The sequence below is a fragment of the Melospiza georgiana genome, chromosome 7 (assembly GCF_028018845.1).
Source record: "Melospiza georgiana isolate bMelGeo1 chromosome 7, bMelGeo1.pri, whole genome shotgun sequence".
Classification (NCBI taxonomy): domain Eukaryota; kingdom Metazoa; phylum Chordata; class Aves; order Passeriformes; family Passerellidae; genus Melospiza; species Melospiza georgiana.
In genome coordinates, this window is record NC_080436.1 from 10,993,511 (window position 1) to 11,015,635 (window position 22,125).

Sequence of the window (22,125 nt, forward strand, 5' to 3'; positions counted from 1 at the left end):
CCCAGTAACTCAGGTCACCAAAAAGAAGTCAGTTTGCAATGCTTTCATTTAAATACATGTGTTAAATGCTCTAGGTCCTTTAGTTTTTCTAGGAAGCTTTTTCAGGGGGCACATCAGATGTCTTGGGCACAGCACACCAAACTGAAGCAGCCCTTTTGTTCCCAAGCAGCAGCTGATGGGTGTGGAGGGGCCTCTGGAGGTGCCCCTGTCCGAGCCCTGCTCAGGCAGGGCCCTGCAGTGTCCCTGTGCCTGGACAGAGGCTGCAGCCCCTCTGCTCAGCTCCTAACAGGGACCCTCAGGGAGACACAGCTGCCTGAACAGCCTTGCCTCTCAGCTGAGAGCTGATCATTGCCTTTAACGTGCTGAGAGACCGACCTGTTCCTCCTCTGGTTCATCCTTTGGGTACTGCAGACTGCATACCCTGCAGCCACTGCTCTGGATAAACTTCTTCACTTTCCTGTGCCTTACCCCTAATTACAAAACCACCTCATTATCAAAACCTGTAAAGTATTTTAGCCATTTGAATTAACAGTTAAATAAATGCCCTAGTTCATGATGCATGAGAAAACTGAGTTTCATTCCACCTATTATAACCTACAGGGGCTCTGTATTATTGCAGAAAATGGAGGTGACCAGATCCTCACCTTGGCAGATCAGGCACAGTAAATAAAATCATAATTCAATCCCTTTTGCAGTCCTCTAAGAGGAAATTCTGATTCTGTCTGATGACTGCAGTCTGCAGAGGCTTTAGTCGTGATTATGCACCTTGGGCTCCAAGCTCAGCATGTGCCAATGCAGCTTGAAGGTGGTGTGCTAAGAAATGCTTTTTTTGAGAAAGACTGTGCTAAACATCCCTACACATGCCTTGTGCCTTGTGAAAATGAAATGCAGGTAACATTTTGGGCTTCTGCTCTCTCCATGGGCCATGCCCAGAAGAGCTAAAAGCACAACAAACCAGCAGCACATGGATTTGCTGTGGCATGCTATGTGTAGAGCGTTTCCCTTTTGTGATGCAGACAAAAATTCAAGGTGTAACCTTTCTGAACAGAACCTCTGTAAAAGAACCAGCTTTTCTTTGAAGCCTTCTATGTACAGTTAACTGTTTTAAACTTTTAACTAATTTCTTCAAACAATGAATGCATGTTTCTGCCATCACTGTCATTGAGGAGCTCACAATCTCACCTTCCTCTTCCTCCACTCTGGCACAGTATCTTGCTAATTAAACAAAGATGTGCATGGTATCTTGCTAATTAAACAAAGATATGCTTGTAGGGAGGCTGCTCAGGCTGCTGCTGTTGGTACTGCCATCAGCTGAAACTGCTGCAGGACCTTGAGGGCGAGGAACCAAGGAAGGGAAGCGCTGTCCCCAAGGCACTGAGTGCAGCACGGGAGGCGTGAAGCGGATGATGGGCCGTGTTAATGACGCAGGGGAAGCTCAGCCAAGCTCAGAGCTGGATGTGTGTGCACATCTGCCAGGAAAAGGAGAAAAGGAAACCTCATTACAGAGCCCCAGCCCTGCTTCTCAAGTCCTTGCTAACCGCAGAGCATGACCACCTTGTGTTCCAGCCACACTGATTCACATCAGCATTCAGCTGCTCAGGGTGGGGATCACTTGAATTTGTTTCTTTTTCTGAAGCACACCCTGGCAGGGCAGCACTTCCAAACTGCACTGCTGCTGGGGCCCTCCCCACACAGCCCCCACCAGAGGCACCACAGGGATGCTCCTTCCTCCCCTGCCATCTCTCCTCCACCTGCAAGGCCCACACAGAAGCTTTGCTCTCCTGTCCTTCTCCTGCAGACACATGTGAAAAGCAACTGCTGGCAATCCCAGTCTAACTCTGGATCCCAGCTTTTCCTATGCTTGTGGAGAGATGTGTTCTCTGCCTCAGTGTCTGAGGTATGTCTCAGGGAAAAAAAAAAAAAAGGGAAGAGCAAGCTGTGTCTGAGGCCTAGAGCTCCTGGCACATACCACAGTATCGATCTCTGCGGGGCCCACCATGCGAGACACCTCATCAAACTCCTCGGGAGACATGGGCAGCAGGTTTTCTGGAGACTGCAGCCTGGAGGGGTGCCTGAGGGACAAGAGCAGGGATTAAAAGGTGCCTGAGGGACAAGAGCAGGGATTCACTGCCACCGAAGAAATGAGGCACAGCTGGGCTACTCTGCCTGGCCACTAACCAGGCCTCTTGAGGAAGAGCAGCCTTTGCAAAGCCAGCCTGGCTTTAAATGAAACTCAGACTACTCAGGGGTGCACATCCTAACCAAAGAAGTCCAACAAATGTTTGAAAATGTGCTTTTCACGAAATTACTTGCCTGTAAAACTCCCTGCAAGTATTTTTACCTAAAAATGGTGTTTTGAACACAGCAGCGCATTAATGTGTTGTGATCAGATTCTCAAAGAATCTGGGGCATCTACAGCTTAAACAATATGAAGAGACATGAACTACAGCTAAAAATCTTATGATCAGTTCTTAAAAATCAGCATTTTTGTGAGAACTTACACTTCTGATACAGAGATTAACTCAGTCTTGATGTAGCCAGTTCCCTTGGGACCATCCAAATCCATTGGCTCTGGTGCTTCAAGGAGAGAGAAAAAAAAAAGCTTCTGGGTTTTTTTTCCCAGTAAGTTTACATCACATTTTCACCTTTATTGTACCAAAAATACAGCCTATGACCCAGATAATGTGCAAATCTCTCTGTTATGCATTTTATAGCACTATGGTTAATTTATCCCATTTTTAGTCAGTTTTACATCTTTTCCTATAGAAAATGGCAAAGAAACCCCTCCCATAACCAGTCATGGTCAGGGCTGTCAGTAGGAGCCTAAATTTCTGCAACAGCTCACGGGCTCACATGGCAGCCAGTGACAATTAGGGGTTTCAGTTTTTGGTCTGATTAAGTGTCATGTTGTGCCTGTTTAAAATCAAACCTTTTCTTAACCTATAACCATGGGATGGGCTGCCAAGGCATTCAGGCCAACTGCTCCCTTTCCTTCCATGCCCCAGGAATTGTGCAGTGCCCCAGCAGCTGAGGAGCAGGCAGACAAGCCAAAAGGCACGAGCCCCACACAGCACTCACCCTCCTTGGGCCTGGAGTAGTACTTGCCAAAGGCATTGTCCTTGGGGATGTTGGGGTACAGGAACCTCAGAGGGTTCTCGGGGATGTTTTCGGCCGCCATCACTTTGTAGTTGCGGATGATGTCGGGGAAGGTCACGGCAGAGAGCTCCTTCTTGGTGTAGGGCTCCACCGAGTGGAACTGGGGCTCTGCTGAGGAGAGAAGCAGCACTTGGTAAAGCTGGCTTCAAAGTTTATTTCTGAAAGTGTCCAGAAAAGCTGCAGCCACTTCCAACAAATTCAGAGATCACGTGAGCAAAAGCCTTGCATGGATGGCACCTACAGTGCTGCAGGGAATATTTAATTCCTGCCAAAGGGAGCACAATTGTTCTGGGGGTAGGGAGGTGTGGGGGGATAGCACACAGTGAGGGCTCTTGGTGTGTTGTGTACTCAGAATGACTGGTGTGACTTGTCCATGGAAATTAACTGCAATATTTCATTAAATAATTTAGCTTGTGCTGCCTTTTTAACCTTCTTCCAAATTATGTAATTCAAACTCTGCTGTCTGTTAGGGAGTTTGATCCAAATACACCCCTTGAGGCTTTTATGAATCATCAGGAGAGACATATAAGCCTTCCTGAATGCTGCAAATACTATCAACCTTCTTTGAACTTTTGGATGTCTCAGGAATGAAGGCAGCCAAGGGAAAGAAGTCACCCTTCAGTACATCAGCAGTTTCTCTTCCACCTGCTGCTGCTTTTGGGCCCATCAAAGTGAAGTATCAACAGCTGCCCCATGCAGGCAGGTGGGGCTGGTAGGGAGTGTGATAAGGGGAGAGCCCTGACTGGGTACAAGGGAGGCTTTAACTTGTGGCTGTGATGCCTCCAGGTTTCCTTAGGAGAGGATGAGAACTAGTCCAGCTCACAGAAGAAGCAAGCTCTTCACTGATCCATTTGGCCAAGGGGAGGAAGGAGAATCACTTGGAAAATGAGTGAGTACATAATTAATCCAGGGGGAGTGTGGGAAGGAACAAAAGCTGCATTTGGGCTTGGAAGGAGATGCAATTGTGTGTGTACTGAAGGCTGGGAGAGAGCCTAAGGAGGCAAGGAAGACAGTCTGGGCAGTTTTTCCTTTCCAACTTCCAGGCCAGAAGCAGGGCTGGGAAGTGCTGCTTGTCCTAGCTGAGACCTTGATCCATTGATTGTGTGGTTGGAGTTACCCCAAGTGTGGTGTGTCCCTGCTATTGCCTGTGCCCCACTGCTGCCAGGGGTGTTGTGCTGGTCCTCAGGGTGGAGGAGAAGGGCCCAAAGACTTCTTGTTCTGGTGCAAGCAGGTCAGCAAAGGCTCTCTGTTGCTGACTTACCATTCTGAGACTCCTCTACCCAGGTAAAGGTGATTGCTCCCTCCCTGCTGCTTTCACTGAATCTCAATAAAAATGTTCCTGGGCTCTGGTCCTTCAGCAGAGCACGTTCTCTCTCTTTGCTGATGAAGCCCACAATGCAGCTGTAATGTTGAAAACAAAGAGCTGAGTTACTCCCCAACATAAAAACCAAGCTGTGCTGTGCTAGCTGGGAAAACTAAAAAGCTCTCCCTCACTTAAAAGAGCTGAAGTGCTGGTGGAAGCCTCACAGAAGGCTTTGTCCTGTGGACAGCTGGCAGCAGGACTGGCTGGCTGCAGTCAGGGGGTGATTCATGCCTCGTGGCAGTGTGAATCACCACAGCTTCCCTCAGCACTCTCACTTCAGCCTGGGGGCATAGACAAACATCTTTCTGCACTTGGAACAAGAATGATTGTCCATTCTGCTCTCAAAGCTGGGCTGTGGGAGCAGAAGTGACATTACATGTGTGTAACAGGGGCAGACCCCAGCCAGCAGTAAGTCTTGGGTTCAACAATATGTTCAAGGATAGTTGTTTCTCCTTTTTGGCTGATGAAACAAATTTTGCTGGCTGGCAGATTACTCTCTTACAGGTGTGAGGTTTGCTTTGGGCCTTGAGCTTGTTTTCTACAGGAACTGTTAAACTTTTGTGACTTTTTCACTGTACTCAGCAAATGTTCCTGTATGGACTAGGAGGCTGGTGTGGTAATTGTAAGAGATGGATGGATCTGGACAGGTACTGGGGAGGGAGTTGTTCAAGTCAGCACCAGGGTATGACCCTGGCCAAGCCCCAGGTATTTGGTTTGGGTTGCTTTGTTGCTTGGTATTTTGCTTTTGTTGGTGGCTTTTTTTTTTCCCAAAGGTTTTCTCTGTTTCTTATTCCTCAAAATGCTCCATCAATAATGATCTTTTGAGTACTATGACTGTCCTCGAGTGCATTAAGTTAGAGAAAGTGGGGTTTGCACAAAAACTCCCTAAACAAGCATTATTTTGCTTAAGAGTTTCAGATGCAGTGAAGTGCCCTGTTTTATGGGGTTTGATTGGTGAGTTTTGTGTTTTGCTTGGTTTAAATGCCATGCTTTAGGTAACAAATGTGTTCAGTAGTTAATATCCTGTGTGTGAGGGAAGTCTTCTGCCTTCCTATCTCTCAAGTATGAAGAAAGGCAAGTGTTCCTGAGGTTGTATTTACTCTTTTGTATACAAGGGGAGTCTCTGCTCTTCCAGTCTGTCCCAAATCCACATGTAATCCCAGGCCCAGAACTGCCACTCTGCTTCAGGAATGGTGACAAATATTGCCACTGCACTGCAGCACAGAAAGGGGGAGGTGTGGGGCAGGGAAACCTCCTTGCACTGCACAGGGCTTTGACAGAACTCTTCTGGAGTTGGGGGGCAAAAATGTGAAGGCCACTGCTGAATGCAGCAAGGCAAAGCAATCCTGCTGCTGCAGAAGTGTGAGACACTAGGATGCTCCACACTGTGAGTGTGCTGTTTGATGAGGTTTCATAACGTGGCTAAAATTAAAACCCAGGATTGTGACCTTGGATAAGCCTAGTTTGGGCAGAATTACATCTGAAATCGGAAATCCCAGAATGAAAAGTTTCCTAAACCAGTATTAAAAGGGCAAATGGAACTGTGTTCCCATCTGGCAGAGTCCTTCTACTTGGTAATACTCTAAAAAAATCAGTGAAGACTGCCGGGTTCTGGGCACACGGCGCAGGCACAGCGCTCCGAGCCTGGCTGCTGCCACCTCCAGGCAGCTCACGGTAACTCTCCTCGGGCAGGGAGCTGGGTTTGGGATTTTAAATGGATATCACCAGCACTTACACTTTCTTGTGCTTCAGTGTTTCTTGGCTGTGTTCTAGGATGTAGGAAGAACCGACTAAGAGTGGGAGCAAAGGCAAAACAAAATCTAATCTAACATTCAAAGCCCTGCTCTGTGACTTAAATGGGACGAGTTGGTGATCTGATGTTCTTGCTTTTACCAGTTCCTCTTCAGAGGATTCCTCCCTACTAGAATTCATTTGCTTCAGATTTTTCCAGTTTCAAGATCCACCCTCTGCACAAACAACCTCCCAGCCTGAGTGTGCAACTGCTAGCCTAAAAGTGAAGTCTGAGGCAATGACCACATCTTTAAATTCACTAAGGTCTTACCCATCGTTCCAGAGACACAGGAGATGTTTCTTAATAAGCTCCAGGATTCCCTCAATCCACAGCCAAAAGGGGAAATTTTTATCATTTATATTTTCCTGAAATTCAGAATATAGAAAGGCAGGGATGGGAGGGGGGGAACAGGGATAATGAGACATGAGTTAAAATGCCTGTCTGAGCCTCCAGTACCCATAAATGTGTGATCCATCACCTCACATGTGACAACACTGGTCTGAGAGCAGATAAAAGGCTCTTGTGCCAACTGGGATAGCCTGGGTGCTACTGGAGTTGTGGGACATGCCAAACCCATGCCACTGGGGTTTTTGAATGGGTTGGCTAGCAGAAAACCTTAGAGACACTTTCTGTTGAGACCTGGATCTCAATGTCTCATGAGGCATCCGTATCAATGGATTAAAGTGCTTGTAGGTCACCAGAGCCTTGCTCTTCCCCTGGAGCCTGCTCCTGGTTTTTGTGATCTTCTATTTATCTACACCAGCTTAGGGTCTAAAGCTGAAAAAAATGTGAAGAGTCCTCCTGTCTTGCTTCAGCAAGGGTTGTGAAATTCCTGATGTGGCTTTGTCATCATACTGACCCTCTTGGCCACCCCATGTTAATCCTCACCCTGGTCCAATTTCCCCTGGTCTGGGGAATGTCCTTCACTAAAATACAGAAGATCTGTTCATCTTGCTGGCTTTTTGTTTACATTTTCTGTAATAGTCAAAATGGAGAGCTATTCTATTAATAGCAGCTGCATTAATAATAATGGAGATGCTGTGTTTGAAAGACACATTTTTTTTTTTTTCCTATGGAGTTTACATGGATCAAAAACAGTCTCAAAATCATGTACTCCTTGCCACTGCAAGCTCTTTTTCCTCCTGCTGCTACTTTAACCTCACCACCAAAGCCTCCCATGAGCATGTAAGGGCTAGAATAATCAGGGGATGCTACTAGAAAAGTAGGCACCCTAGGGGGGAAATCAAACAAAACCACAAAAAGGTGAGATCCCTCTTCCACCTCAGTTTTTACAATGGTGTGCATACCTTGCAGAATCTTGTCCAAGGAATAAGGCCATCCTGAGATCCTCCAATTGTTGGCCCTGAACACAATAAATTTGAGTTCAGTCATGTTCCAGAAGTTAGTAAGGCTAAAAGTACTTAGCAAACCAAGTTCAGAGTGTTTGTTTGGAAGGCAGCTGTTGGACTAAGAAAGAAGAGGAAGGGCAGGCTGCTGTGCTTTCACAGATACTGCAGGGGAGATTTCCAAGTTCCTCTCTGGGAGGTTTTACTGTACCCCAACCTGTGTGAGCAGCCCTGGTGTCATGGGAACCAATCCATCCTGACACTTGCTGTGCTGCACCAAACACTTGCCAGCTTCAGAATGCTTCCAGGAAGGAAATTGAATCCTGCACAGTTCTTGCCAGCACAGCAAGAAGGCTGCAGCCCACAAGCTCCTCTGCAGGCTCAGCAGACCCTGCAGCATCTCTCTAAGATTGAGCACAGCACTTTCTTACCTTGATTCTGGTGATTTGCAGGATTTTGCCCCAGAAACTCTTGACTCCTAGGTCTACCCCAACCACAGACTCATCTTATTCCTGTTGCAATTGTTTCCTTCAGCCTTGTTTGTACGTTCACAGTGTTTCATAACCACATCCAAAGCACAAAGAAAGGTGCTATGCTGGGCTTACAGTAGCTGGGAGCTTTGCAGACCCTGACTAGCCACAGCCAGATTCTTCCCATTAAGGATCATGCTATGGCTTCCCATAAATATGCTTTTCTCTGTCATTTTTCTAAAAATAAACTGGGATAGGGAGCTTATTACTGATAGTGCTGGTGTTAAGAGATGAAGATTCTGCCAACTTTCACATTGCAAAAACAGCAGCCAGGTTGTGCCCTGGCACCCTGCTGGTTCTGTCTCCTTGCACTGAGGAATCCTGAATATAGTGTTCAGCAAGCAGGATTTTTTTTCAGCTGGGTAATATTTTTATTTATAGAGATAAGATTTAAGTAGCAACTCTACCAGAGCTCAACAAAGCCCCTGTAGTTCTGAAAAGCAAATTTGCCATAGAAATAGATCACTGGTTGATTTATGTTGGTTAATTAAAAAAAATAAAATTATTCTCCTTGTAGAAATTTGAAAAGAAATCTAATAAATTAACAGCTTTTTGTCAGATCTTATGTCTGGGGGAATTAGAGAGTGGAATGCTGCACACTTGCCACTTAGACACACTAATCTCAAATCCTTTTAAATATAATTTTTTCCCTGAAACTTAAGGTTGATGAAACATACTGAATCAATAGTATTTTTCATCTAGAGTCTACTGTGCAAAATCAGTAGCAGTGTAAAGTGCTCTGCCTATTCAGGCAAACTGCAAGGAGTTTGGAAACAAAACCCATGGCAGATGAGGCTTTTATTAAGGACCCTCATGTGGGAGATAATTCAGTTTGCTGTTCTTTAGCAGTTTCATAGTGTTTGCATGCTGATACTGCAACTGTGTTTATGCAGAGTGAATCACCACTGTAGCTGGGGGCATGCATGAAGTTAAAATGAATGGAGGTGGATTTAAAAAAAAACCCCAAGGGATGCCAAGAAACATCCACTTCACAGACTGACTAAACATGAGTGTTACTTCAAAAGGCAGAATTAGGCTCAGTCTGTGGTGCTCTAATGCATAAAACTCCCAAGTTAGAACTGCAGATTTTTTTCATGATGTGATCTCATTTACAAACCCTGCCATACTGAAAAGTGGAAAATGCTTCATTGCTACAAAGTTATATTGTAGGAGGGGGAAAGCTGTGAGAGGAAAGGAAAACTTAAAATGGGTTGCAGGAAAAGATGCAGAATAGCTTCAGTTCAGACAGGCCATCTGTGATGAAAGCAGACCTTACCAAGAAGTTTCTCCCCCAGCATGCTCAGCTGATCTGCATTAAGTCCTCTCTTTGTTACAGAAGAAAACTGCCAGCTCAGAACATCAGAAAGCTTAGACCACTTTGCACAAGGTGGATTCAGAAAGAAGGACAGGTTCTAGAATTGAAGAGAAAAATACAAGCTGTAGTTAACAAACATTAATTTTGGAATGCCACTTCAATTTTTGCAGTGCCCAAACAAGCTCCATGTTTAAGAATGGATGTCAGCTTGAAATAACTTTGCAGAAGCAGGCAGCTGTACTTCCAGGCACTCTTTACCAGGAAAAGCAATCTCTGGGGTTCTGGACAGGTCTCCTCCCAGCAGGCAGAATTGCTGGATTACTTAAGTGCACCATAATTGAGTTCTTCAATGTTCATTTGGCTTCTCACTGTGTGCTGTATGCCCTGAATACATGTACACCACCCTTCTGTGGGTTTCAAGCATTGCTCTGTTTAGGTCAGGGAAGTCACTGCCCCCCTCCACACCTGAAACTCATTAAGAGTCACCTGCAGAGCTCAAATGCAGCAGCCACTTGCAAACAATGCTTGAAAGCTAGACATAGTACCTGATCTAACATTTTTTTTTTCTTTCAAATACCTTGGGATCAGTAGACAGCATGTTGAACCACAAGATAGAAGCCCATCCACTGGGAAGCTGGCTCACATTTGAGATCACAACAATGGGAAGGGATGTGGTCTGAAAGGAGCACAAAAGGAAACATGTCTGGTTACCCTGCACTGTTGCCACAGCCCTCCTTGAGATTATCCACACACTCATTTCTGTTTTAATTCCCTGCTTGCATAATCTTGACTTTTTCTGTAAAAGTTTGTATGTAGGGGAGAAAGTATGATGAAATACTGGAAAGACTTGGGTGATTTATGTCTAATAAGGACTTTCATTTAGTGTCAGTTATCCCAGTGTCACTATCCCTGATAGTGACAGTAGAGTTCACAGCAGACTGCTTCTGAAATAAATGTAAACTGATAACCAACCCTGTGGTTTCAGCCCTCTAGGTATCAGACATTTTGCAAAGTACATCTATTCATATTTACCCAGAGATCTGACAGAATTCTTTCTGTGTCTATACAGAGTTGTGAAGAGTCATTCCCAGAATTTGAAATAACTGAAAGTACGTGATATCCCAGTACTTAAAAAATAAAAACAAAAAAAGAAAAAAAAGAGAGAAAAAAGTAAAGATTGTTAGCACAAGTGACACACAGGAACTGAAGTGCATCTGTTTGATCTAAGACTTACCTCTAGGTCTATTACTAAACCAGGCTGGCACAGCTGTGTCTCAAAACTCAGAGAATGAAGCTCTTCTGTCACAATCAGAGGACCCTTGAAAAAAATATAAGAACTTTTCAGGGACTGAAAATTCCTAGGGTAAAGTAATGGGGTTTTATCATGGGGAAAACCTTTGTCTGCCCATGGTCACAGGCTCCAGACCTCAGTAAGAGCTTACAGTCAAAGTCAAGTGACAGTGCTGGCTTCCTAAAACTGCCTATCCTGGCATGATTTTTGGTTTTTTTTTTTTTTTTTTGTGGCAACTACCTGTAAGTCATAGAAAAATCTGTGCTTGCCAGGAAGCCCTGTTAAAGGCAGATGCCAGTGTGGGACAGTCCCTCACTGCCATTTTGGCAGTAACTCTCCTTGCAGGCTCTTCCTATATGGATCACTCTGCAGAAACACTGAATTCCTCTCCTATGGTCTCTCATCCCACGTGTGTCTTTGTGGGTCTGAGCAGAGAGCATTGTCTTAAATGAATTCCTTGTTAGTATTCTGCTAAAACTTGTCAAAGCAAAGGTTAGTGCTGCTTACCTCATTTGTTCTGCTCCCTGTGTTTTTCTGTTCTTTCAGTTGCTGCAAACAAACAAAAAACCTGTCACTTGTTTATGGCAGCCACAAATGGAAGTGGTAGAGTTCCACTTGCTCAACTGTATGCCAACTTGCTGCACTAGTGTCTAATTCTATTTGGCTCTAAACTGTGGGAGCCAAAGGATTAAACTGTAGGTAACTACTACTCTTTTATAAACTGTTCATCTGTGAAAAAAGATATTGCACAGTTATGTTGCAGTGCCTTTATGCAAGAGGCCTTTTAAGAACAGAAGCAGTATGAAATCAGGATCAGATGGAATACTGGTTTATCAAAGTACCCCTCTGAATCAGATGACAAGCTCTAGACAGTCTCAGCTCTGGACAATGAAGGTAGAGTTCCATGTTCCCTGGTTCTGGACTTGCATTTTTCCTGCTGTAGTGATGGAACCAGAGTGTTCCCTCACAATCTGCAGATCAGAAGAGCCCCATAGCCTGCCAAAGGCACTGACTCTCTTGCAGCTGCACACTCTTTGACAATTTTCATCTTCCAGACTCAAAGCTCTGTAAACTATTCCAGACTTCCCTACCTATGGACCTTCCTCTGAAAGAACCAAACCAGCCTTTCTAGGCTTTCTTAACTTCCTTCTCCCAAGAACCCATTTCTGCATAAGCTGTATGGCAGCAAATACTTTTGTTTGCACTTCTGTCCCTTTTTGAGTGACAAGCAATCACATTTTGATTGATTCTGATTTTGAAACAAGCAAAAAATATTTTAAAAAGGACAGAACAAAGAAAAAGGAGAGATAATCACAGTTCCTCTTTACACAAAAAATGAATGACTTCAATAACAAAAGCAATTTGTTTCCTTCCTACAATGCTCTACTGCAAAATTAAGTGGCTGTATCAGTAATAGAAAAAAACAACCCCCTACCAAGTGCCTGAATTCTGCTGATAGACTTCCATTAGTAGATTCTTCCATGTTCATTACTTTTGTGTTTGTTCCCAAAATATTAAATTTCCTGAACCTACACAAAGAGAGAGAAAATGTAATGACATCTCTCATTCATTGAAAGAACCTAATGTTAATATATCAAACTCTGATGCCACATACCCTTTGACCGAGTTCTTCTCAGTTACATCTCTGTCAAGAAAAAAAAGGACAACATAATCTTTTAAAGATTCTGCCAAAGACACAGAAAATGTGCATGTTTTAGTAGCTGACAGTGCTGACTGAGAACTGGTAAAATGCTTTTGTGAAAATCTTGTGCAAAAGATGAGGCAATTGGTTAAAGCAGTCAAAATAAATATTGTGCTACACAGCCTGTGTTTTACTGAGGCTTGGTGTTGCTATGGGGGCTTTATAATCAAAAGAAGTACTTTCTTTTACTATAAAGATTTTAATTCTTGCTCTGAGAAAAAAAAAATAGTTCTGCCACTCTAAATCTGCATTTAAACTTGTTGGATAAATTGCTGCATCACTTGAATTGGTTTTCCCAGCACTTGGGATTTTACTGATTTGCATTCTATCTAGCACATTTAAAGACTTGCACATAAGAACTCCTTTTTTTTACTTTTTTACTGTTCTATGCAAGTTTCTGGAACCTAGAGCCATTTCAAGTGAACAAAAATCACTTGGCTGGGAAGACAAAAGCCCACTTGCTTTTTTGAAAGCACAGTCCCTGCCATCATTTTGGACAGCCTGTCACATTTCTTTCCCTGTCCTTGAAGTAAGTGCAAAACTCATCTGAACTCCTTACAAAATACAACAGATTTGTATTAATCTGTTTCAACTGCTGTAATTTTTTTCTCTGATTGAGAACATGACATATGTTACAGGTAGGCAGATTACACCCCTTATTCAAAGGCAGCTTGAGGATAACTATATTCCTTACTAAACTCTACCCAAAAAGGGATTCTAGAGGTGACTGAATTATGTGATGAGGAATGGTGGAGTCCAATTCCACACTGTCACTCCTGCTAATCCAGGTGAAACAGCCCAGCAGAGTGGCTGTTGCCCAGGTGTTGCCCTGTGTCTGATTTAGCAGTAGTGAGCTCTTCTCTGTGGAGCTGATGGTGAGAGGCTGAGGCCATCTGCCCTCTGTGACATGTCTCTGGTGGCAGAGAGAGATTTAGAGCAAGGGAATGGGTAAGGAAAGGGGAAGGATGTACCTGCTGCCACAGAGAACCAGCCTGCTGCTGGCCTATCAACACTTCTAATGTGACTGCTTTTGGGTTTCTGACTGTGGGAACTGTTTACCATTACATAAGAGGGATGAAATAAATGCAACATACTTGTCAAATAAAACTTTCACTTTCAAGTTGTAGTTCAGTTCCTGCAGTCTCACCAGCAATCTGGAAAGAGAAGTATATTTTTAGAAAAATATGGGTTCTCTTCTATTGTGTTGCTTACCACAGATATTTCAGCACACTCAGGGGCCACATGCAGGCTCCAAGCTTGCTCCATATCAGACAGCATTTAGAGATAAAACTAAATGGGCAAATGAGTTACTCTTTGGCATGGCAAAGTGCTCTGCATGTCTCTTGCTGTTTGGTTGTGTTTGTGACACACTTGGTACACCCCACTTCTTGGAAAGGGTAAAAGCTGACTGTGAGTCAAGTTCTGGCAGAAGAAAGCCTCTGCCCCTGGCACTTTCCTCCTGCCTCAGCCCCTGGGCTGCAGGGCAGGCTGTGCAATCCTCTGGGCTGCAGGAAGCCAGTGACAGGAAAGCCTTACCACAAAAAAGGAACAGGGAAAGGGGAAAACATACCTCAGCTTCACAGTGAACTGCACTCCTGTCTTCAGGACTAGTGGCCTCTGAGGATGTGTTGGCATGCAAGGCTGCCTCTCTACCACAAAGGAGCTATGGGAAGAATAGGTTAAAGGCACTATGATTTATCTGTACAGTTCTTAAATAAGAAACCATATAAAAGTGAACTTTGAAAGAAAGGTGATTTACCAGTAATACTATACACTTTATTCCCTCAGCTTCAATCTGCACAGAGGTGTGTGACTCAGTTCCTTTCAATTGTTACCATGGGGCTAGAAATGGTGATTTTTTTAAGTATTGCTTTTTCTGCAATACATTGATGGCTTGAAGAGGGAGATTGCTACATCACACTTCTCTGAAATCAAACAGCAAGGAAACACTGTGCTGCAATTAGCATGGTGCAAGTGAGGAATGTTGTTTTGTTTGCCATTCCCAGGGCTTCCTGAATTCTTACAGTAACAGCGCTGTGTAACAACACCTGCCCAAGGCATGGATACACCAGCAGGGGATTTGATGAGGGCCAGCTAACTCAATGAAACCAACTTTTGGGGCTAGCCTGTTTTGATACACCCCAGATTTTTGTCTACTGTGTGTTTACAGAATAGGTTTCTGATCTTATGTGAGGCACCAACCAGCTACAGTAACTTGCCCCAAAAAGGTGGTACAGAGGCAGGGCTGGCCTCCCCATGCTGTGTCCAGTGACAAAGGACTGGAGAATCTAGTGTGTATCTATCTTGGGCACAGCTTGATGCAGATTGTTTCTTGCCTCTCTTTGCTTGAACTCTGAAGCTTGAAGTGAGAAGTGGACTAACAGACTGAGAATTTGACTCTGTAATCAATATGTACTGCAGGAAAGCTCCTGCTAATTTCAATAATGACTGAGCATAAACCCTTTCCACAGGCCTGAACCTGTGGAAATCCTAGATGGGGTAAATCTCAAACCCAGTAATTCAGTTTAATGTTTGACAAACTTAGGAAAACCTTGGAAAATGAAAAGATACTATGTAGGAAATACTGAGGGAATGGTAGGGAAGGTGCTCTTCATCTATTTATTCATGGTAGCACCAAAAGATCTTTATGGTCTATTACCTTTGGATGAGCTGCTGGAAAAGCTTGTGTGTTAGGTCCTGCAGAAATTGTTTATTTTTTGTGATGGGATCAGGGTCATAGGTAAATTTCTGTTCCAGTTCCTCAAGCTTCTTGAGCTGCTGACGAACTTGCTGTAAGCTTTCAGCAACAATGGTGAACCTACAATTGACACAATCTCATTACTTTGAGCACTTTTTAATATTTTACCAGTGCAGAGGCACCAGCCAGGTGAGTGTCCTTGAGGATGTGGCAGTGCCTGGAGTACACTTTGTGGTGAGGTAATAAAATGAATGCAGTTATGCTAAGACAGAATGGAAATGGATCATATAAATAATCAGTATATTTCCTAGATGTGGTGCTCCTTCATGACATGGTTTAAATGTGGTCTTACCAGTTCTGCAGCTGGTCAAGGCAGGCGTTGGGTGGCCCCCCAATGCACGCTGTCTGCTGCCTGTGCTTCCACTCCACCAGCTCTTCATTAATGAGGGCAGCCTGGGTGTGCTCTGTGCTCTGCAGCAGCTGCACTATCTTATTCACCACCTCCTACACAGAATAGGAGATTACCCTGTTTATTAGAAATACTTCACACAGGAGAACTAAGTAATGTTTCAGTTAGTGCTCATCTGTTTTGCAAAACGCTGCAAATATCTCAGTTCAACTGACATATTAAAAAACCTTTCCTACTGCTAATTTATGTCAATTCAATGAAAATGAACATGTGCTTAAGATGAAGAGCTGCTGACTTCTGAAAGAAAACTTGAATGCTACCTTTCTCTTGCGGTCCAGTGATAAGAACATGTGCTGGAGATTCAGCTGCTCTTTCTTGTATTCCTCCTGAGACATACTACTGGACTCATGTTCTGTAAAATAAGTCCAGATTGGGAATGTGAGGCTGAAGGAGTGCTGAAGGAGGGGAGGGGGAAATGCTGAGGTGGGAAGGGGACAAATACAAAAAACAAGATGCTGGCTTAGTGCTTCCCTTAGTACCTTCTGAACATGTCCCTGTTCTAAGGGAGAGTCAGCTCTGCCAAGCTGTGTTAGAAACTAAAGCCTCTTCTGGAACAAAGAATTCAACAACAGAGACAGAGCTGCATAATGAAACCAGTGTGGACTCTGTGGGTTTCCCTTGGTACACAAGAGCCTACAAAACCTAAAGCTGGTTTGGCATTTGTGAAACATCACTAATTAATTAAGTGTATGGTTGAATGGTTACAGAGCCTATAGGGTTTGCTGCTTCTAGTGGCAAAGGAATGCTGTGTTAACAAGTAGACTCTCTTACTTGGAACAAAAGATTCTTACTTGGAACAAAGGACATGCAGAAATTTAGCTATCAGTGTGAAGCAGAGGTAATCAACAAGGGACATTACCAGTAAGTTTGGCTGTGTTATCATTAGGCCCAGTGCCCTGACACAAAGAGCAGCTTACTCTGACCAACTATACACAATAGGGATGTCTTTGGAAAATGACTTACCTCTGTTCTGCAGGGTTTTACATTTGAAGTCATATTCATCTTGCACATCCTCTAATGTCTTGATGTCCTGCTCCACATCCTGTAATGCACAATTGAGGGTGACCACAATTATTGAATATTTTCAAGTAATGCAAGACTTGATCTGATCAGGAACTGCCTGGTACCAGCCCTGACAGATATGAAGTCCAGTTTTATAGCAATGTCTGTTCCTGGACTAACAGGAAATATTTCTACATTTTATCACCTTCTATTCATCCTTCCTCCTTCTCAACTAACTGAAATCTGTTAATTATAAAGTATGGAAATACCCTTGTGGTCAAGCCATCTAAGTTCACAGAGTTTATGAGAACCTAGGCTACACAGCATTTTAAACTTTCAAATTCTTACATACTATTTGGAGAAAAGCTTTCTGTTGTGACTGTATTTATTAAGACAAATGTCTATATGCTAAAAAAGTACATTTTCTAGTTAGCAACAAACTGGTCAGTTATGATTTAAGAGGTTTTTTTCTTTTCCTCAGTTGCTAGTATTTCAGATGAGTAAAATGCTTTTGTTACTAAAGTTTAGGCACGAGGCACTTCCTATGCTCAGGAAATCCCCAGTTTATAGACTTGAAAACCCCACCTTACTTTTATTTGTCATTTTATCAAGTCTAATTTTCAGCATCTGCAAATCAACAAACCCTACTGAGAAAAGTTATATAATACTTACTGTAACACTGGTTTTTACAGCCCTAACTTTGGCATCAAGCTCCTTCTGCTTGTCTGGCATCCCAGTTGCAGTGTTTTGTACATTCCCTACTTCCATCTGAGGGAAGAAGCAGAACAAGTCAAAACAGAGTGACCCATAACTTTTTCCATTGCTGGAAATGAGTGGCATTTGTTGACAACAACCTGAGGAAGCATGGCTTGTTCTGATGAATCATACTAAAATTTTGTAGTGGAAAAAAATCAAATTCAGGTGAATTTGAAAGAAACAAAGTATTTATTTTAGTATAGTGCCAGAGGTCCCCATCACAGATTTAAGTCAACCTGTATTGGGCTTTGAGCCACCCAGTCTAGTGGAAGGTAGATGGCCTCCAAAGTCCCTCCCAATCCAAACCATTCTGTAATTGCCTTTCCCTTTTTGATACACATCTATTGTGTACTGGAAAGGCAGCAGCAAGTGCTTTATGTCACGTGCCAGGACCAAACAGCTGTGCTGCAGCTCCAGGGGCTCTGTCAGAGTCACACTCTTAGAGCAGCTGCTTTGGACACTGCTGCAAAGGGCCCCTTGTTGAAAACCCCTGCCCAATGCTCTTCCCAAGCTGCACATCCCAAAGCCTTTCTATAAATTGAGGTATTTCCTTATTGGAAATTAACATGCTTGCTCAGTCATCACTTCATTTGTACATGAGTGGATTACAGCTATCTATAGATTTTGCATGCCTTTCCCAACTGTGGAATTTTTATTGTGAAACAGTTCTTGCAAAGGGAAAAAAAAAGGTGAGAAGCTGGAGAACAGATGATGAAGGAGAAGATATGGCTTTACCTATAATTTAGAAGAAAGAAAAGGGCTTCACTACAAAACACCCCAAAACACCACCAAAATTAGAAATACTTGAAGAAGGAGAATGCTGCATCATTTTTCCAGAGATAGTCCAAAGAAGCATGCTCAGCTGCTTAATAGAGAGTAAACTGGGGAGTAAAATGCAGAAAAACAAACTTAAAATCTTACTGGATATATGAGTTAAGCACTTATTATTAAAATAAAATCCAATTGGCACATCAGACTACATCGTACTACAAAAGCATTAAAACAACCAGCATAGCTTTTATGTCACTCAAGGAATAAAAATTATTTCCTGCCCATTTATCCTCCAAAGGCTTCATTCAGCAGAAAAAGCCATGCTGTCCAGCCATGCTGGTACAAATTAGTGTTCTCCAGCTGGTACATATCAGTGCTCACTCTTCTCTTTTTTAAGGAACCTCTCATTGGGCAGAGAGAGGATGGCCTGTTTCCCCTGCCAGTCTTCATCCACTTCCCTTGTCCCAAACAACAGGCAAGGGAAGATAAAACTGCAGCAGATATTTCAAGACTGTTACCTCATTGCATGCCTGGGCAGAGTTCAGTATTTTCCTCTCTTCTTTCAGACAGTTGTGGATGATCATTGCCATGTGTATTGGGTCTTCTTGGAAGTTATCCTAGCATTAGACACACAGTCTATTGTTAAAGTCCATACACATAATTTCTTGTCTTTCAGTAACTTTCAGATTGGCAAAAAAAATTAGGGTATGACCCCAGTGTGAGCCTCAGGGAACACACTGGTCATAGCCTGCTCCAGGATTACAGCCACAACCAGCTCCAAGAGTGAGTTTCCATTGTAGCTCACTGGCATACAGAGACAGGAAAGGGTCAGAGACATTCCTGGGAGATGAGGGATACCACCTTGCAGTCCTAGAGAGAGCTCATCCCTCAAGAGGCACCCTCCCACACCTTGCTATGGCTGCTGGTTTAACACACAGTCCAGGCTGGATGCAAATCCCACCTTACTGTTATACCTGCACACAAAGCTGGAATGGGCTGTGGACTGAGTACTGCCCTGCTGTGCTCAGGATGGTGCTGCCCTGGGGGGTTTTCTTTTCCCTAGAGTTCTCAGACTGTAACTGAGCTGAAAATTAAACTCTAACTTTCTAACTGTAGCCAATCAAAACAAAAATGGAGCAACACTTGAATTCTGGCTTTTAAATAAGGATTCTCACACATCCTCTGTGAAAATCCCTCACAGCAGGGTAGCTGCTTTGAGGCATCCAACTGCACTGAAGCAAATGAAGCTCATATATAGGTATACAGATAACACACAGATGTGTAGATTGTACAGATAACCCAGGCCTACCTGAAGGTTACGTTTGCTTTTCCTTATGTTGTGCTGCAGCAAAAAGTTGTTTTCTATCAAGAATCTACTGAATTGATCATCAAGCTGTGACAGCAGCTCATGGAATAGGAGTATAGCAAATGATTCATTGCCGGCTGCATGTTCCCTGGAATCATTTAAAGCATGCTTGGGTTAGATACACTTCCAATGCAAGAGCCAAGAAATACATACAGGTGCACTTGATTTTTAACCCCCAACTCCAGCTGTAGAATATGCAAGCACTGAGAATTGCCTTCAATGTAAGCCAGTTTCATTCTCTTAACTGACTTTACTTTCCTGCATACAGAAGTCTTGTTTCTCTATTATTTTTGCCACATTCTGTTCAACCCAAAGCTGAATTAATTCCTGGGCTTACCAATCCTGGTTTTCCAGCCACTGTGCCAGGTACTGCCTGATCTCCATAGGAAAGCTGTCATCATACAGCTGGTGAACTTGCTCCAAAAACTTGGAATCGAGCTGCTGTAGCTGATACCACTGAGACATTCTGAGGAAGGGGTGAAAAAAAGTCAGTGTAAATGTTTGAGTAGTATTTGGACTGAAGTGGTAAAAAGTAACTAATTTGAAGTTTTCATGAACATCGACAGAATTGGACAATGTGCTGACCCCAGCACCAAGAGTGTGAGTGAAAAATCAGGGACCCCTCTAAGTGCCCATTTTCAGTTGCTATTTGTGTCCACACTTGCCTGCTCTGAAAATGGACTACATCTCAAGTCACTTTAAATGGAGAAGGACTGGAAAGATGTTTTTTAATATGGGTTTTAGTTCTCATGATCATAGTTTTAGGCTAAATTCAAGTAACTTGTGCAGCAGATACAGGGTGATTAAGTGAACTAAGACTGTGCAGAATGCCTTCTCTCAGTCCTAACACTTTTGTGAGAGTAGCTTTAGCTCTGATGTAAGGTCTCTAGAAGCAGATCACTTAGCCTTCTAAGGTGCATGTTATCAGCTTGTAGTGGAAATGGCATGTAAAATACATCTAAGGAACAGATCAGGCTGAGAATGAGTGGTGAGATGCAAATCCACTCACATCTTTGTTTTTTCACGGCTGCTTATAAGACCCATCTAAACAAACAGGGCAGCGTTGGGGTGAAGGACTATCTTCTCTGTCTCTTCCTACCAAATCCTTTAGTTTTTATATGCCAGTGCCCTCAGCTGATGAGTGTGATGTGTGCTAGGTGTGAGAAGCAAAGGAGTTAAAACTGTTATGTTTAAAGTGAGAGCTTGGATGAGGGCTTCTGATGCGTGCTTTTCAGCTTACAGCTAACACAGCATTTGAGTGTGCCCAAATAGCAAGAGAGGGAGACTCCATGACCTCCCTGGGCAACTTGTTCCAGCGCTCTGCCACCCTCAGTGTAAAGTTCTTCCTCATGTTGAGGTGGAACTTCTTGTGTTTTAGTTTGTGGCCACTGCCTCTCATCCTGTTGCTGGGCATCACTGGAAAGAGTCTGGCACCATCCTCTTGGCGCCTGCCTTTGAGTTATTTATATGTAATGATGAGATCCCCTCTCAGTCTTCTCTACCCCAGACTAAACAGCTCCCGCAGTCTCTCCTTGTAAGAGAGTGCTCCAGATCCCTCATCATCTTTGTGCCCTTTGCTGGACCCTCTCCATCAGTTCCTGGTGGTTTTTGTACCTGGGCACAGCGCTCCAGATGTGCCTCACTAGGGCTGAGCAGAGGCGGCTGATCACCGCTCTCGGCGTGCTGGCCACCCGGTGCACCCCAGGGCTCCTTCCTGGCCCTCCTCTACCTCCTTTCCTGCCATTCCCGGGGATCGCGGCCGATGGGGAGCAAAGGGCGCGGGCAGCAGTCCCAGCCCCGGGCCGGCTCCGTGCCCGCGTTCCCCGCGCTGCCGGCCGGCCCAGCCCAGCCCAGCCCCTCGGGCGGCTGTGAGGGAGGGAGGGAGGGAGCGGCGCACCTGTCCGGCAGAGGCTGCCCAGCGGTGCTGGAGGCGCGGGATCAGCGGGAGCGGCGTCAGCCGGGCTGGGCACAGGGTCCGCTTCGAGCGCTGCCGGGCAGGGCAGGTCTGGAGAGGGTGAGCTGTGGAGAGCGGCTGCGGCAGCGGAGCGGGGGTGTCCCTGCCAGGAATGAAGGAGGCGCCTCCTGTTTCCCCAGGTGCAAGGACACCACAGCGCAAAGCTCGGTGTCGCCTCCTCGCAAAGCTGAGGAAGCTTTAGTGACACCGGGCATTCACCCCGCCAGCCCCCGGCCCCTCACGGCCCCTCCGCTCCCCGCTCCTCACCTGGGCTCCGGCTCGGCGCTGTCACGGTGCCGGCTGCGCCCGGGGAGCCGCGCGCCCGCCCCAGTGCGCGTGCGCGGGGGCGGGCCGGGGGCGTTCCCGGGCGGAGGGAGCGTCACGTGACTTCTGGGAAAGGCGGCGAAGGCGAAAGCGAAACCAGCGCGGGGCCCTGAGGGCAGCAGGGCATCCTGAGGGAGGGGGGGTGCGCGGCTGCCCCGCTCCTCGCTCGACCACGCCGGCCCGCTTGGCCAGCCCCGGCGCCCATAAACTGCAGGGGCTGAGCCTTCCCTTCCCTTCCCTTCCCTTCCCTTCCCTTCCCTTCCCTTCCCTTCCCTTCCCTTCCCTTCCCT

The 22,125-nt window shown here is 44.8% G+C and overlaps 1 protein-coding gene across 3 annotated transcripts; it reads right to left on the minus strand.

The window, feature by feature from the left end:
* Positions 1-396: 396 nt before the first annotated feature.
* STAT1 (signal transducer and activator of transcription 1) lies at positions 397-21,840 on the minus strand. Of its 3 annotated transcripts, none has more exons than XM_058027937.1 (25): positions 21,779-21,840; positions 21,455-21,614; positions 19,895-20,023; positions 19,501-19,645; positions 18,710-18,808; positions 17,337-17,432; positions 16,626-16,704; positions 15,923-16,014; positions 15,546-15,697; positions 15,155-15,313; positions 14,066-14,158; positions 13,590-13,649; positions 12,409-12,438; positions 12,229-12,322; positions 11,301-11,342; positions 10,737-10,820; positions 10,080-10,178; positions 9,464-9,599; positions 7,619-7,674; positions 6,582-6,676; positions 4,418-4,557; positions 3,079-3,264; positions 2,502-2,577; positions 1,970-2,072; positions 397-1,469 (listed from the first exon to the last, which is right to left on the minus strand). In XM_058027937.1, the coding sequence occupies exons 3-25, from the start codon at positions 20,020-20,022 to the stop codon at positions 1,446-1,448; spliced, it is 2,268 nt and encodes a 755-aa protein (XP_057883920.1). In that variant the 5' UTR covers position 20,023; positions 21,455-21,614; positions 21,779-21,840; the 3' UTR covers positions 397-1,445. The 3 variants fall into 3 exon arrangements, with proteins under 3 accessions (XP_057883920.1, XP_057883918.1, XP_057883919.1); XM_058027935.1 differs by having other exon boundaries at positions 3,079-3,267; XM_058027936.1 differs by lacking the exon at positions 21,455-21,614 and having other exon boundaries at positions 3,079-3,267; positions 21,779-21,826.
* Between the last annotated feature and the right edge of the window lie 285 nt (positions 21,841-22,125).

Excerpts from the sequence above, each read along its gene's own strand:
- STAT1 (XM_058027935.1), bottom strand. The coding sequence starts at position 20,022 with ATGTCTCAGTGGTATCAGCTACAGCAGCTCGATTCCAAGTTTTTGGAG. Across the intron at positions 11,343-12,228 it reads CAGCAGAATTCAGGCACTTG|CAACTGAAAGAACAGAAAAA; the intron begins GTAGGGGGTTGT and ends GTTTGTTTGCAG. Across the intron at positions 3,268-4,417 it reads GGTAGAGGAGTCTCAGAATG|CAGAGCCCCAGTTCCACTCG; the intron begins GTAAGTCAGCAA and ends TTCTCTCCTCAG.